This window comes from Cydia amplana, chromosome Z (genome assembly GCF_948474715.1).
Source record: "Cydia amplana chromosome Z, ilCydAmpl1.1, whole genome shotgun sequence".
Taxonomy (NCBI): domain Eukaryota; kingdom Metazoa; phylum Arthropoda; class Insecta; order Lepidoptera; family Tortricidae; genus Cydia; species Cydia amplana.
The window spans coordinates 25,204,745-25,221,299 of NC_086096.1; the positions used below are offsets into that span (position 1 = coordinate 25,204,745).

The window sequence follows — 16,555 nt, forward strand, 5'->3', positions numbered from 1 at the left end:
CATTGGACAAAAATCTACAATGGAGTCCTCATATCGGAACACTAGCTAACAAATTAAGTTCGGCCGCTTACGCCGTGAGGAGAATTAGACAACTGACTAATGTTGAAACAGCTCGCCTTGTTTATTATAGTTATTTTCATAGTGTAATGTCATATGGTATTCTGGTTTGGGGCAAAGCAGCTGACATACAGACTATATTTGTCTTACAAAAGAGAGCCATTCGTTCTATATATAACTTAAGAGCGCGTGAATCATTAAGAGAACTTTTCAAAGAAATTAATATTTTAACTGTAGCTTCCCAATACATATATGATAGTATTATTTATGTTATTAAGAATCTAGACTCCTTCACTAAGAATTCTGATGTCCATAACTTTAACACTAGAAATAGAAATAAGCTTGCTATCAGAAAGTTTCGTGTCCGTAAAGTACAAAAGTCATTCGTTGGGCAATGCATTCATTTTTATAACAAGTTACCTGAGAATGCTTTAAGATTACCCTTTCCAGCTCTTAAGAATTACTTAAAAAAGTCATTGATGTTAAAAGCTTATTACAGAGTCGAGGACTACTTGACAGACAAACATGCATGGTCCAAACCAGGGATGTTGCGAACATCCGCATCCGCATCCGCAACCGCGGAACTTCCGCATTATTTTCAACATCCGCATCTGCATCCGCATCCGCATAAAATCGATGCGGAGCTTATGCGGATGCGGATGTCGAACAAGTCGGTACAGGAACGTCTTAGCGGCGGCGTAAGTGCTAGGTAATTTCGTCATTACCTATAACGAAATCGTCTAGATCCAGAAAAGTCGGCGAAGTTATTGTTTATTAAATATAACGCACCTATATTCTTGCTCAAATACTGAGTTTCGTTTTTTTTTATAAAAAAATACTAAAAATGTAATATTTGACGTTTTCTAAGTACCTAATCTTGACATCCGCATCCGCATCCGCATCCGCGGATGTGAGCCTTCAAATATCCGCATCCGCATCCGCATCCGCGGATGTCAAAAAATCTGCATCCGCAACATCCCTGGTCCAAACCAGAAACTAACTAATAAAAAGTAGTAGCAATTAAAAACATTGTATTATGTATAGAGTTATAGGTGACACAGCTCAGGTAAGCAGGAAAGCACATCAAATATTATATGTTGGTAATTAATAATAATCAATCAGATTTATATAATATGTTTTCCCATTTCTTTTAATAACTTTATTTTCTTTTCCTTTTGTAAGAATTTGATATGTTTTCTGAAAGAGCTACGATTTTGTATGATTCCATGTACATATGTATATTTTCTAAATCAAATTTCTATTACACCTTATGTGTATAATTGCATGAATTCTATAGTAATTTAAATTGTATTTTTTCCCTTATTTTCTCGTAATGCATGTTAATTATAAGATGTAATTATTTTTGAAAAGATGTGTCCCGCCGAGTTTGTTGCCGGTCCCATGTTGGGATACCCTCCTCCAATTGAGGGGGGATTTAAATCTTCTCGGGGCAGAGGTGTAGGGTTGGAGCCGGTCTACCTAGCTTTATTTGACGTTCATAAGCGCATTGTAATTATGCCTACTTGAATAAACTATCTTTTATCTTATCTTTATCTTATCTTATCTTATAATTAAATAGCAGTCCACTTTGCACGTCGCATAGGTTTTCTTGGAAATCTTGAATTTAAACATAATATTATTCCTTACGAATTCCATATAAAAATAAAAATAAATATTGACCTCACATCGACTCATTAGATTTTTGTTCCTTGACATCCCTTCTTTGGTACTAACAAATTAATTTATTCAAAACCATAAAATTACCACCAGATTACATAAATTATGTAATGCTATCCAAAGAAATAACCGAAAGAAATACATTCCATCCTTTTTCCTTGTTTTATCATTGTTATTTTTACATATTTTAACGGCACATTTCGTAATTGTTGACAACTTCACATTTGAGCGTTTCAAACAAGACTAAACGAAAAAGTAACGCGTGATCTGTTTCAACGTTACTTTTGTGGGGCCATTTTTTGCGGCTGATTGGGTATCCAGTTCTTTATTCTATATCAATGAGATTAGTCTCAGTAAAAGATATACAGGGAGCTTCCTGTAACAGGAGCAATAAATTAAACTAAAGGCTGTACTCCTCAAACTGACCAACATTTGTTCAGCAACTTTTAAATATTATGAATCCTTTAGACTTCCTCTTTTTCATACAAAATCAATATTGTCTTCAATGTACGCTGACATCAGTGTGTATGACGTTCACTGTATTAGCATTTTTATAATATAGTTAATTATATAAAATACCATATTACAAATTTAATTTTTAAATAACGGATTTTCATTTTATCGACCCATTTCATTCTATTTCTAAAACAATTCACTGCAATTTATAGTACGAGTATAACCGCCAAACCGTTGCATTTTGTGTCACATGCAAACAGTTCACCAATTTATTAATAGTACAGTCAGCTGCAGAGAGAGGTGACCCCCTCCTTGCATATACTGATTGTATGCAGGAGGGGTCACCTCTCTCTGCAGCTGACTGCACATATATTTTATTCATATTTGCTGACACTTAGTAAAATTGATCTATTACCTGGTACCTGCCTAGGTACCTACCTATAACAACAGTCAAATGACCTCCCAGTGTTGAGCCGCGTGACTGTCATATGCACTGTCCGAGCTGCATTATGCGAAACGATGAAGTTTAATCACTATTTTATGAGGACTAGGGCAGAGCTTCAACAGAGGCTTTTGTTCTTTGCGTGGAACAGTAATATTAATGGCTTCAAACATGTAGTGAGGAGCAAAAGTATTCTGGTCAAGTAAGTATAGTATAATAGTTAATACCTACTTTTTAGGTATATAATATAGTAATACCGAAAAGGTAAAATAAAAAGGAAGCCTTATGGTGCGACTCTGTCTATCTGTCTGTCTGTCACATCGCTAAATATCTCGGCAACTACTTACGCTAATCAATTAGAAATTTGGATACAATACATTCGGTCATGTAAATTAGTGAGCCGATTTGTCGAAAGATGGCGGTGTACAAAAGTTTATTATATTAGAACTCCACCTAATAGGTATAATAGATATTTATCGTTCACCACACCAACTGGCTCTCTTAGTATACTTTAGGTCAAAAAATAGTTTAAGGAGCAGCAATTGAAATGAGATATAAGTATTAAGTGTGTTCGGAACCCTCAGTAGGTACGCGAGTTAAATGAACTCGCAGTTGACCGGATTTTTTATTGTGTCTCTCTGACAACTCAGGTCTAAGATATTCTTACTCACAGCTCGGCGTCGGTTTTAAGGTCTATGAATTTAAATCCTAACCCGAGAGTAACTTTGTCTGTCTGTCTTTTGTCTATTGAAATTTGGTATGGAGGTAGTTCGAGTGACGAGACGACGAAAATCATCACTGTACGCAGACGAAGTGGCGGGCCTGAACAAGAGTAACGGAAGACCTCAGATTATTCACTGTTAAAAAAATCGTGCCACTTCAAAATCAACAGTATATAATCAAATCAGGTCATTTTGATAACGGGCCTTGAAATATTTTTTCAAGATGTATCTATAGGTATTCTTGAGTAATAAAAAAATTGTAATAAAATTTTTGAGAAATGGCGTTGGTAGGAATTAGCGTATCGCCGGTCAGTTTCCTAATTCGTCAATTTTGCTGATTCAACAGTTTAATGATTAGACTGTTTCTTAATTCGCCAATTTCCTTTTTTGCCAGTTTCACTAAATTGTCAGAGCCCCTATTAAGCCAGTTTCTTGAGTCGCAAACTTCCTTATTCCTCAATTATCTTAAGTTGACAGTTTTGCTATTTCGTCATTTTCCTAATCCGTTACTTTCCTTGTTCATCTGATAGTTTAGTTTGTCAGTTTTCCCATCTCGTCATGTTTATGATTTGCTAATTTTTTGGGGTTCCGTAGTAAACTAGGAACCCAGCTGTTAAGGCGATCTTAAGGCGATACAAGACATATTTTTGTACTCAGCTAAAAGTCACGAAATGTAAGTTTAATATTTTTAAACCACATTACAGGAGAATAGCAGATGACATAACTTTATATGGTGTCGGATAATAGTTTTAAAATAACATTTAATAAGGTGACTAGAAACATCAATGAAGCATCAATAGGTTCATCTTTTGATTCTGCATCAAGCCTTGGTCTCTTGCTACTTGCCACACGACCCTGAAATCACCTTGTATATTTGATACACCGAAACACGACTATAAGACCCTGGCAACTAGTGAAACTGGCGAATATAGAAACCGATTATCTAGGGGAAATGACCATTTGACCAAACTGACGAATAATTAAATTAGCACATAAGGAAACTAGCAAATTTACGAAACTGAAGCCTAGCAAAACTGGCGAAAGAGTAAACTGAAGGTTTAGGAAAATGACCCACTAGCGAAATTGTCAACCTAGTAAAAATGACCAGAAGGTAAACTGTTGAATCAGCAAAATTGACGAATTAGGAAACTGACCGGCTATACGCTAATTCGTTGGTAGATGGTTATGGGCTATGGTGCTGGCCGCGTCGGCGGGCTGCATGGCCGTGCTGCTGACGCCGGCGGCGCGCGACAGCGCCGCGCTGAGCTACAACCCAGAAACGCGCTACCTACTCTGGACGACTACCTTCCCAGCTGTCACCGTGTGTGAGAAGTTTTATCCCGCGACGGCTCAAAGGATGTTCACGGATAGCGCTCAGTTTGGTAAGCCCTAGTTTACAACCTACTTACGCCTGTTGTTGTTCTTGAGTTCACTAAGTATACCTATATTGTTTTTATTTTAAAGGTCCCCTGATAAAAAATTTATCGTACAACTATCGCCGCTATTTGACGAACTTGCTGAACGGGATAGGGTCCTGTACAAAGGAGTTTTGCGTACCTTGCGGCTCCACGGTGCCGTGCGACCTGCCCTGGAGGCAGATAATTGATTACGTAACTATTCCATTATAATACACTAGACGGGCCCGCAGCTCCGCTCGCGTCAAATGAAATAAAGAGTTTGTCTTATGTTTAGTTATATAAATACCGATATTATTATGTATTGAACCTTGCCAGGGTTTATAACTGTGGTAGGGACTTTCTATTTGTAACCGATAGGTATTTGGATAACTAATTCGCAAATTTCTCAAAAAATTATGTGATTTGATAAAAGGCAAGATTGTATTTTTTCATCTAGGTAGGTATTTATTTAAAACTTGTTTCAACATAAAATTATTATTAATTTTTATAAGCCCAATTGCAAAAACGTTCATTAGATTAATTTCCGATATATATATCTGATGGTGACTGTTCAGCAAGAAGAAAAAATCCTACCTGATCGAGTCGTATCGTATTACGCGAGAAAACAGTTCCCGAATTGCTTATACCTGTAAAGTCATTAAAGTATAATTAACATACACACATTATTACGGGCTGGTGCCCGTGGTATCCCTTGAACTGATGGGCTTCATATTAACATTAACTTGCTATCAACTTTGTATTTTTGATTTTGGCCCATCTCGGCAGCCCGTTCCCCGGACGAATGGCAATGTTTGCCGAAGCCGTGAAAGTCAATCTGAATAAGATAACTCAAAAAGAAATTTAAAATAATAAAATACAAATTATTAACACGATAATCATACGATAATACTAATTTGATTGATAAGTCATATATGGCATAAGTCACTCGGATGGGCATAGACTAAGGTTGAGGTTGACAGCACTTTTTATTTTATTTCGTATAAGAAAACACCGCAATAACTGTATACCAACATGACAAACATAAACATTTGGGTCATTTGGTATGTCTGTAGCACCACATCAAATAATTTTGTCTGTAGCACCACCGAAACGAAAGCAACCGAATGTTGCCGAAAATGGTCGATCATCGTAAAATGAAGATTGTTATGAAAATTTCTTTTGGTTATTGTAAATTAAATACGCATCGTAAGCGATAGTTTTTATGCTCTAGTTCTATTCTCGTATTTAGATAATAGATTTAAACAGTTTTTTCTTATCATACGTGCGTCGTATTCGAGAAACGTGTCAAAAACTTTTTTAGAAATTTGTAAGGCGCCATCTCGCTTCTTCCCTCGTTTTTTATCCCGTTCTGGTTTTTCAATTTTATATATATAGATTCTACCTTGCTCATCAATCGGGTCACGTAAAACTAATCCGATTAAATTATGTTTTATGATGTACCTAGTTAAATAGGAACACTGATTCAATTCACATAACGTTGCGAGCCAACGAACTCCAAACGAAGTTAAATCTCGTTTGGCGTTCGTCGGCTGTTCGTTTGGTTAGTGTGGGCGCACTATTAGATCTACAAGAGCTGCTCGGAGCTCCTGAGCGAGTGCGAGTTCAACGGCGTCGCGTTCTCGTGCTGCGCGCGCTTCCGCACCGTGCACGCCGAGCACGGGCCGTGCTACTCCTTCAACACGCTCCAGCACAGGTGCGTGTTTCTACCTACCCTACTTATCACACGATATCTACACGATAACTGATATGATTGCTTATATTAGATACGCTTAATACGCAGATAAACACTTTGGTCACATGTTTTTTGAGATAATCACGCTACACACTTGACACAAGGTGATCAATCTTTTTAGGGTTCCGTACCAAAAAGGTATACAAAAGAAACCTTTATGGTGCTACTCTGTTCGTCCATCCGTCCGTCGGTCTGTCACATCGCTAAATATCTCGAGAACTACCTAAAAAGCTATCGATATGAAATTAGGAAGTAATGAACAATATTCAGACACATTGAAAGTGTTTTTTTTTTATTCTATAAAATATGAATAATTTCCATTGTTTTTCACGGAAACGTACAAACGTGTCTTGCTAATTCAGTCAGTGTAGGTACAAATAGCACTAAGGTTGACTGAAGTAGTGAATGATAAATACGAACGTTTCCGAGAAAATACGATGGAGAACAATTATGCACTACATCTGTACCAGGTCAAGTGGGTTATCGTTTGAAATAACTCAAATTGTACATTAAAAAAATTATTGAAGGAAAATGAAAAAATATTTGAAATCGGTTCAGACGATAAAGAATTACCCCTGAAAAACCAACATACATAGTATAAACTACCTGTCGCGCAAATTAGTTAGCCGATTGGCCGATAGATGGCGCTGTACGTACATTACTATGTATGTAGTATATTTCTGGTCAAAGTCTTGTGTATCAAAAGACATGAGATAATGGAAAGTTTGTACGGAACCCTCGGTGCGCGAAACGAACTTGCATTTGACCGTTTTTCTTTACTTGTAGAAATTCTACGCAAGAACCACTTATGACAGTAAATAGATCTACTGGACCAGGTCTATTATCCTTTCGTGTTCATCAAGATACTGATGTAAGTCAATTAATTTATGTATTTAGCAGAACAGCCTAGTAAAATTATCTCAACGGGTAGGAAAAAGTAAAATGACCTTGAGGAAAAGGTGACTCTTTAGAGTTTAGGTGATACAGAAAGATATGTAGGTACACGATTTTATACTCATTTATATGATCATATTTTACTATAGCAGCAACTCTGAAATCTCATTAAAAAATCTGGTTTCCATACATCGTGTATCATCTCATGTCAAATTGAACTTTAGTATGGGACACCGAATTTTTTTTTGGGGTTTCAGGTTTGCTCTCATAACAAAAGTTGCCCCTAATAATGGGTACAGTCGCGTATACATATTTTGTATCACGTAAATAGTTAATCCCGGTATGCTGCGTGCGCTAAGGAACTACAATTACAAATTCTTTATATTAAATCATAAGTATTCATATGGGAAGAATGATACGGCGTAGCACCCGTAGCAAATTGAACACGTTGCAAAAAAAAGCAAGTTCTCTAAATAACTTAACTCGGAAGAATTAGGGAAAGGCCGAATCCAAGGACAACTATTCAAGCATTCTAATGTCGTTTAGATACGAGTAAGACAGTAAATTTTGTGATCCTACTCGGTATATACGCTTACTGTGACTAATATTTGTGAGGCGTCAGGTTTAGCTAATATGAATACCTATCGACATGATACATATTATTAAGCTTAGGTTAGGATACAACTCTCACACTTATACGTATGTATATTGCGAGGTAAATACGAGTATGTACACAGACATTGAGTAATATGCAAAAAAATATTGCAAATGATGATAAATTTTTGTATTGTCAATATAATCAACAACGGCTCTGCACTAGTATTTCAAATGATTGAGGTTAATCGGGCAGTGAAACTGGGGCGAGAAATTAAAAACTGATTTACGGTAATGTTCGGAATGTGTACCTAATGATAATAATAATGTCAAATAAGGAGTTACATCAGAGGAGAGACATAGACTTGACTACACCTAGTACCACCAGGTACCAACCTTACCTAGAACTTTCTTTTTGCTGCCGTATTTTCTAACATGAGCGTGGATAGTTAAAAGTAAATTAGCTCACTTCATAGTTACTACTTCAAAATCTGTAATATATGGAACTCAATATAGTTAATTGTTATTTATTGTTAAAATATATAATCCAATGTTTTGTGCAGGTAAGGTACGACCTATAATACCTCTAGTATATGTTAAAACCACAAATAATGCACTTTTAATTTATTCGGCTTTTTAAAAGGTTACTTAAATGAGAAATTCGGGGAGAAAATGGATATACACATAAACATTAACTAGCTTTGGTAGTTAAGTACCTAGGTACTTACATACATACATGTACAGTCAGCAGCATAAGTTGCTAACCGGGCGAGGTGTTCAAAATGATCGCAATTTATCGAGGTAATTTTGAACACTTCACCCGCTTAGCAACTTCTGCTGCTGACTGTACAAGCCGCAACATTTTTCGACAGATATCCGTTCACAGTCCGGAGGAGTTGTCAACAAATAATTTGGATAACAAGTTCAAGTTAGGAGTGAAAACTCGAGAAGAGAACTGGGTCGAGTTCCTTTTCTCGCTGGTGGAGATGGCGAACGACCCTTTGCTAAAGTTCGAGGAGCTACTCGTGCGCGGCTGCCGCTATCTGGAGGAGGTGCCAGCTACGGCGCTCTACACTTACCCCGCAAGTGTCTCATTTACTTATAAACTTTCTTAAGGCCAATAAACACAAGATGGGTTACGTATGTAGCACGGTTCCGCTCCGGTCCGTGCGTAGGCATATGCGACGCGAGTGCACGACACTCATGTAAAAATTGTAATGTACAATGAACACTTTATGAATGGGAATTCGTTCTGTTTATACATTTTACTTAGAACCTGCTTTGGTCTTAAGTTAGTGACATTATTTAAAAAAAAGCTATAATTCCCGTGGGAGTAAAATGGACTTTAGCTCCTGCTGCACTTGCCTGAAATAGCACGCTTACTGCGCAAGTGTGATGAAAAAATATTGAAAATAATGATAGATTTCATAATCACAAGCTATATTATTTTTTAACCTTTTCAACGCCAAGAGCCACTAAAGTGGTCGAGTGCTGTCGTGCCCATGACGCCAACAGCCACTAAAAAGGCTATGACGGACGCTGTCAAAGCAATTTTCCTGCTGACAGATAAGGTTTATTTTCGCTCTTCATATTGCAACCATTTGGCGTATAAGCCACATTTTAGCATGGGACGAAAAGCGTTGAAAAGGTTAAATATGTAAAAATTACACCTTTTAATTAAAAGTGTTGATGCTCATTTCAATTTTTGCTCTGAAGATGAGATAGTAAATATAGTATAGTACGGCTCTTCTGAGGTGAACTTTTCGCTTCGAACCTTAATCTTTCAAACAAAGGCCATTGTCTCTATTATCGCAAAACCGCTTGCTCCCGACTTAGCACGTGCCAGTACAACATTCATATTGAAAAACAACCGGTATCGTCATAGTATTAAGGTTTAAATTTAATGTCACTGATATTCTAGATATTACGTTTTGGTAGTGTAGGACGATAAACCGCCCCGAAGCGATACGGCGCTCATATTATTTTGATACTTAGTGTGGTGTTAAAAATGAAACGTGGTTATTTATTATATTGTTTTATTTAAATTATTAGCTTGCGGTGGTAAATGTAATAATTTACAAAGGTGCAGCTGCAAGCATTGTTATTTTTTCTTATCTTTAAAATAACGATACTGTGAAATTAGCACCTCTGATGTGATGCCGACGCATAGTGACAATAAAAACACTGATAAGGCAAACGTGGAGCTTTGAAGCGTACAGCTTTTCTAACAAAACGTCACGTGTCAACGGTCAGAAGAAAGGTCGGTTATAATATAAGAAATAAATTGATTATATCTGATTTTTTTATGACACGATTTTATCTAGTAGTACGTATAACTGTTTATATACCTACACGGAAAAATGTTGATTATACCTATGTTAAACTTATTAATCTTAAATTTACATTGTTACCTTATATTTTGTTATATAACAAATATACAACGCTTTATCATAAATAACCGGTTTCATTTTTAACACCACACTAAGTATCAACATAATATGAGTGCCGTATCGCTTCGGGGCGGTCTATCGTCCTACACTACCAAAACGTAATATCTAGAATATCAGTGACATTAAATTTGAACCTTAATACTATGACGATACCGGTTGTTTTTCAATATGAATGTTGTACTGGCACGTGCTAAGTCGGGAGAGGCGATAATAGAGACAATGGCCTTTGTTTGAAAGAAGCGAAAAGTTCACCTCAGAAGAGCCATACTATAACTAGTTAGGTGCATCTTGTGCGCGTAAAAGCGGCAACGTCGCGATGACTTACCCCGCTTAAGGGGTACATACATATCTTACAAATTAATATTAAGTAACAAAGTTATTGCAAAAGATCCACTGTGACCTGGCCCATGATCTTCTGTACCCCACTCTCCCCTACTTTGATTTAATTGTGAACTATTTGTTACATTCTCATTGAATTGGATGTGCCTACTACTATAGGTATTTGAAATAATTTTGCCTGACCAATTCATATATTGAACGTATTAAGTACAGTAAATTACTTGACGATAACCATCAAAATTGTACGCCTTGTTCTTTATTGTTTTGTCTGATTCCAAAGTTGTCATATTACGATTCAAAAGTACAAGTGTTGCGAGTTTTTAGGTATACTCTTACGGGGCGTGTATGCTGGCTGAGAGCACCAAAGACTCATTCGGCCACTGCGGCTGCGTGCACCCCGCGCGCGACCTGGCTTGTGAGTTCGCTGCATTGTTTAATCGCGTCACAGCTCACAGCCACTCAATGTACGCTACCAAAGAGAACCGTACTTATATGTTTACAAATAAACAAGTTCAAATGCTAAATTATAACTGTCATATTGTCTCTTGTAGTCTGTCAATATTGTAACAATCATCTTAATATCAAATTATATTAATAAAGTACGTTTAACTAATCTCTTTTCAGACAAAGAGAAATATTGCAATTATACTGGGCTCAATTGTTTGGTGACCTATGATGGTATGAATTTAAGATTACTTATTTTTTTATTGAGGACTTATGAAAAAATATACAGTTATATACTAAAATAAGTATTTTTCCATTCAACAAGCAAACAAGAACAAGTTAGGCATCGAGCAGAAAAAGAACGATGCACCGTGCTTGCCGTCCTGCAGTGAGAGTGAGCTGACTACAATACATATTTCCAAGTAAGGAAACTAAATACAAGATTTTTAGGCTAGATTTTAAGATATTCAGGCACAAGATGTGCAAGTTGTTCTAGGAAGACATAATGCCCCATTTTTACTTTTAAGTAAGTTGCAAATATTACCTATACCTACTTACATCCTGCGTCGAAATGTTTTAAGTACTATGCTATAAATATCCTAATAACCTGACGTAACCCAAATATCATAAGTACCTATATACGAGAAGATATAGAAATCAGATGGAAAATATGCTAAATAACGAAAATCTATATGTAGTATAACCTTCATGTATGTATGTATTCTAGATTTCATAAAGAAATAGATATTTTAAACCTGTACTTGGGCGAAGCCTTCTTCGTCATTACAAACCAGAAGCAAATGTTGAAGAAGTAGACGAGTGTCAGCAATATGGTGACCTGTGATAACCGGCACAGGCGCAGAAAACTTAGCTTCAGGGAGCCACTGCAACAAAACGAGATGTACGAGTATATCTACTTTTTTCCTATAGGTACCAACAAGTAGTAAACTGTAATTAAATCCAAGTTTGATTTAGCGATAATTTCTCATCTAATTCAGGATATTCAGAGAAATGTGAGGCCTCGACAAAAACCTTTATCCATGAATTTGCGCCTCTAATTATTAATTTAAAATGACAGAATTTCGCTTACAACACAACTGTGATTCCAACATCCACCAGTTTCATAGTATTTACGCGTGACACACACACATTGACAGCCCACATCCACCAGTTTGCCGTCAGACGAATCGAAACGTCATTGAAGTAAACATGTCGAAGAAAAATATAAAATATGCCGGCATGCGTAGTTAAATCCTGCTAGAATTGTACCGATCGAAAGAAAAAAAGTCACGGAATAACTTTTCATGCTTAAGTTTATCAATCAGTACGAAAAATCACGATAATTTGTTGTTTATAAATTATCAAACTGCAAAACAGGAGTGTGACCAGTAACATGAATAGGGTAATTTCCCGAAAGTAGGGTAATTGATACCCTTCTTATTAAATCATTATGTATTAAGAGATCATTTAGGTAAATGGTTAAATTATTGATTGTGCATTTCAAACTAGGTCGGTATGGTAATTTCCCGATACTAAGGAGATTAGACGCTTACATGCATGTTTGATAGTTAACGTTTGTTTGTTATGTATTAAGTATATTTTTTTTGTTGAAAACCAGATATGTTTCAAGTTAAATGTATAAATTAAAAAAAACATGAGGAACTGATTTCATTACGATGCTAAGTATCATTAGGTATTGAAAATAATATTTGCACAAAGTAATTGTGCAATATTGCGAATTTCAAGACCTATAAAATCAGATACGTACAAACTTTTTTTATTGTCTAACGTAAAACTGTCCCAATTTTTTTATTCGAAAACAAGGACGATATTAAAAATAATTGTTTCACCATTAGGGGAGAATTTGTGTTACATGGTAACACTCGTCTATACGCACACATTCAAACCGTCCGCCATTGCAGTGTCACAGTTTGTCTTAGGTGACAGTCCGTCCGTAATATTCTAGGTTCATGTTTAAAATTATACCTTAGGTAAATGAACTGTTGTATGATAAGTTTAATACTTACTCTCTATCTGAAAATTCTTCTAAGTTAATAGAATGATATGAGTCGTCGTCATTTGTCGGTGGGTCTGGGAGCACTATATAGTCTCTGGTAAATTGTTCTTGCAAGCAGCAGATTCTTTCCATTATAAATGATAACAGAATCGCCCAGAAGTAATCCAAGTACTCCAATCCGAAAAACCAGCTTTTCATTTCGTCCATCCTACCGTGAGATTGTGATTGGGGTACGCAAGTTTAGTTTTGATGGAAGGGTACGGAGTGCAAGAAATTGGCGACGGATGATGCCGGCAAGGCGAAGGCACCATGTTGGAATGGCCCCAGCAAGGAGCCTCGCATCTGCCACACGAGGTCGCCGCCCGTATGGCTTCTTCCTCGTGGTATACTGCTGCTACACCAGAAAAATACTATCTTGTTTAATCATTTTACTAAAGTTACCAACATTTTTGATAATTTTACACTAATTTTACACGTTTGACAGTAGTCTTATTTTGACAAATGCTGCATCAAATATTGTCTTTTTATAGATGTTTTATCATGAGCGCGAAAATGACAAGTCTGTGTGTTTTATAGATACCTACCTACATCCGTCAATGTCAACTGTATGTCGGTCAAAATGGGTTACTGGTCATTATCATTACTCACTCATTACTCTCATTAGGTATTAAAAGATCATTAGTTTTTCTATACTTACCTTATTAAATTATTACTTATATTAAATTCTGTTTCGTACAAGGTATCAGGACAAATGTATTTAAAAATAGCTAGAATCAACTTTTGCTAAGTGTAAACACCAATTGTATCCACCGCCGCGCCGGCAAAACGTCCCAATTTGTCGGTTGTCATAAATATATAAGGACCCTTTGACAGGTTATTCGTATAAAGCTACAAGCAAATCTCGTCCTTATGGTAAGCGGCAAAGTTTTGCCGTTCGCGGACACAATTTGGTGAACTAAACATACTATGCTCAAAGCTTAACTGGAAGAAATCTCTTAAAGGAATAAGTTCGCCTTTGTACTGGCTACGCCTTTATACATACATACATACCATGTAAGTATCGAACTTAACAACAACAACGAACGAGCACAAGTGTCGAGCAAGTCGTTCAGGTTCACCGATAAAGACCGATAAAAGGTACGTACTACACTGTCGGTTGTAAATAAAACACAATGAGTATAAGGATAAAATCTAAATCCGGATCTTATACCTAAATAAATAACAAAGCAGAATCTTTTAATTGAGAACGTCCCATTTTGATCATTCATTTCGGGCTTTCGGCTTCGCAAAAATACTCTAGGAAGTCTAGGGGATCCGTACGGTCCACGCGGTTAGCTGAGCGCCTACCGCGAACCACGTTCGACGTGTTGCCTCTCTGTCGCACTTGTAAATTCGTACGTAAGTGTGACAGGGAGGTAACACTTCGAACGTGGTTCGCGGTAGGCCCTCTGATCACAGTGATCACTGATCGTGTCTTGTGACTACTTTATAATATAACTCCGTCAGCAAAAAAACTGTCGATTTGTTAAACATTAAATGCAAACGTTATGTTATGCAAACCTAAGTTTTTCTCTGCTGATCAATTATCAATTCTGCTGATTAACTATTTCCTTTTATTCATTCATATATTTGACTGATTCGTTGACAATATGTATTTTGTCTGATTAGGAAATGGGTGAGCGAGGACACCGAAGAGGGAACGAAGGTGAAGATCCGCATGTCGTCTCTGCCGCACCTGCGCTACGAGAGGCACCTGGTGCGCTCCAGTCTGGACCTAGTCGGTGAGGGAGTACCTATTCAGTACAGAGTGTGGCTGGGTCACTACAAAAAGATGACGTTGAAATAAAGGGATAGTGTATTTCAGATTGAATTCAGATAAAATTAATCTAAATAGTACATTTTTAAAATAATCATATGTAGCTTGGTAATAGTTCTGTTAAAGTTTTCTTCAAAAACCGATGAGAAGGCTGCATTTTGTCAGGCGTGGCTCACTCCGCGATTTCTTCGCGTCGTTACAAGTCTTGGAGGATACAACTAAACGGAGTAGCCATTAACAGGCTTTCCCCTCTGTCGAAGATAGCCGGCCAACGGTCATACACAATGTATGGACTGACGTTTATCTGACATGGCTATTTTTACGTTACGCATACATTTGACGTTCCCCTCCCCCGCAAAAATCGGCAGACTGTTTTGTACAGAAAATTACAGACATTTGAGGATATAATCAGACGTCTCCGTTTGATTATATCCTCCAAGTTACAAGTACATGCGGGCCACATCAATTTAGGTGTCTAGCCATATGTAGTAGTTGTAGTAGTTGCCGCGCACCGCTACAGAACGGATGCCTGCTCGCGCCTGCGCCACCTAGCGGTCATATTTGTCGTAATAAAAGCGTTTTGTTAGAGAGTGATGAGTCTTCTGTACCTCTTACTATTATTTATCTGTGATTTTGTCCACAAGAATGGCAAAGTAGTATTTAATCTTCTGTATTCATTTCAGTATCCGTGGGAGGTGTCATTGGATTATTTTTCGGAGCTTCTATACTAAGTTTGGTGGAAGTATTTTACCTTATCATTCGAAAACCATAAAAATGTTTATTTATATATTTGTAAGTGTGAATAAATACCACGACAGCCATGCCTTTTCCACGCGATTTCAATTTCCATATTTATTACTTTTGTGCATAAGGGTAACATTCCATTTCTGACCGCAGCTGCACTACCGGTACTGAATGCGTCGCTGTTACTGTCAATTTCCATAGTCAAAAGAACAGTAGTGCAGCTGCGGTTGGAAATGGACTGTCACCTTAAATTGTAAAAAAAAATTAAAGTGCGTTTTAGACATATGTCACGAACATTGCAATCGCTGAAGTCCCTAAAGAAAATCTTTCCATTCCTTCCCTTTTGTATACACACTGGTATACACGCCTTTGGGATGGGGTAATTAGTAGAATAGTAGGTTACATTTTTTCAATTTTTTACCTTTAATATAAAAATTTGTAGTATTGCTCGAAGACGTATCTGCTTGTTAACAAAATTATTTTTCAACAACTTTGGTCTGTGAACCTACGGCACCTTAATCGAATAATGGGAAGTCAGTCTAATTTAGCTTGCAAGATTTGATCCGCACCAACATATTACAAACAAACATTGCAAGTTAAATAAAAGCTTGTAAAAATAACACTGATAACAAAAGTTAGGCGTTGATAGCATAAAATCAAATTCTACAGAAGGGCATTGTTATGGCAACGAAGTAAGCTTAGTCAATGAATGCTCGCATAAACTGTACTTGTGCGCCCTCCCCTTCAAAAGTT

At 36.9% G+C, this 16,555-nt stretch overlaps 2 protein-coding genes across 2 annotated transcripts; one reads left to right on the top strand and one right to left on the bottom strand.

Moving 5' to 3' along the window:
• Positions 1-2,679: 2,679 nt before the first annotated feature.
• Positions 2,680-15,848, top strand: LOC134660650 (acid-sensing ion channel 2-like). The gene is made up of 11 exons (XM_063516426.1): positions 2,680-2,834; positions 4,534-4,736; positions 4,819-4,964; positions 6,335-6,465; positions 7,291-7,375; positions 8,865-9,104; positions 11,106-11,196; positions 11,406-11,459; positions 11,551-11,647; positions 14,911-15,023; positions 15,742-15,848. Exons 1-11 carry the CDS (start codon positions 2,710-2,712, stop codon positions 15,828-15,830), a joined length of 1,374 nt encoding a protein of 457 aa, XP_063372496.1. The 5' UTR covers positions 2,680-2,709; the 3' UTR covers positions 15,831-15,848.
• LOC134661145 (uncharacterized) lies at positions 11,945-13,688 on the bottom strand. Its single transcript, XM_063517096.1, has 2 exons — positions 13,253-13,688; positions 11,945-12,109 (listed from the first exon to the last, which is right to left on the bottom strand). Exons 1-2 carry the CDS (start codon positions 13,447-13,449, stop codon positions 11,956-11,958), a joined length of 351 nt encoding a protein of 116 aa, XP_063373166.1. The 5' UTR covers positions 13,450-13,688; the 3' UTR covers positions 11,945-11,955.
• Positions 15,849-16,555: the final 707 nt, after the last annotated feature.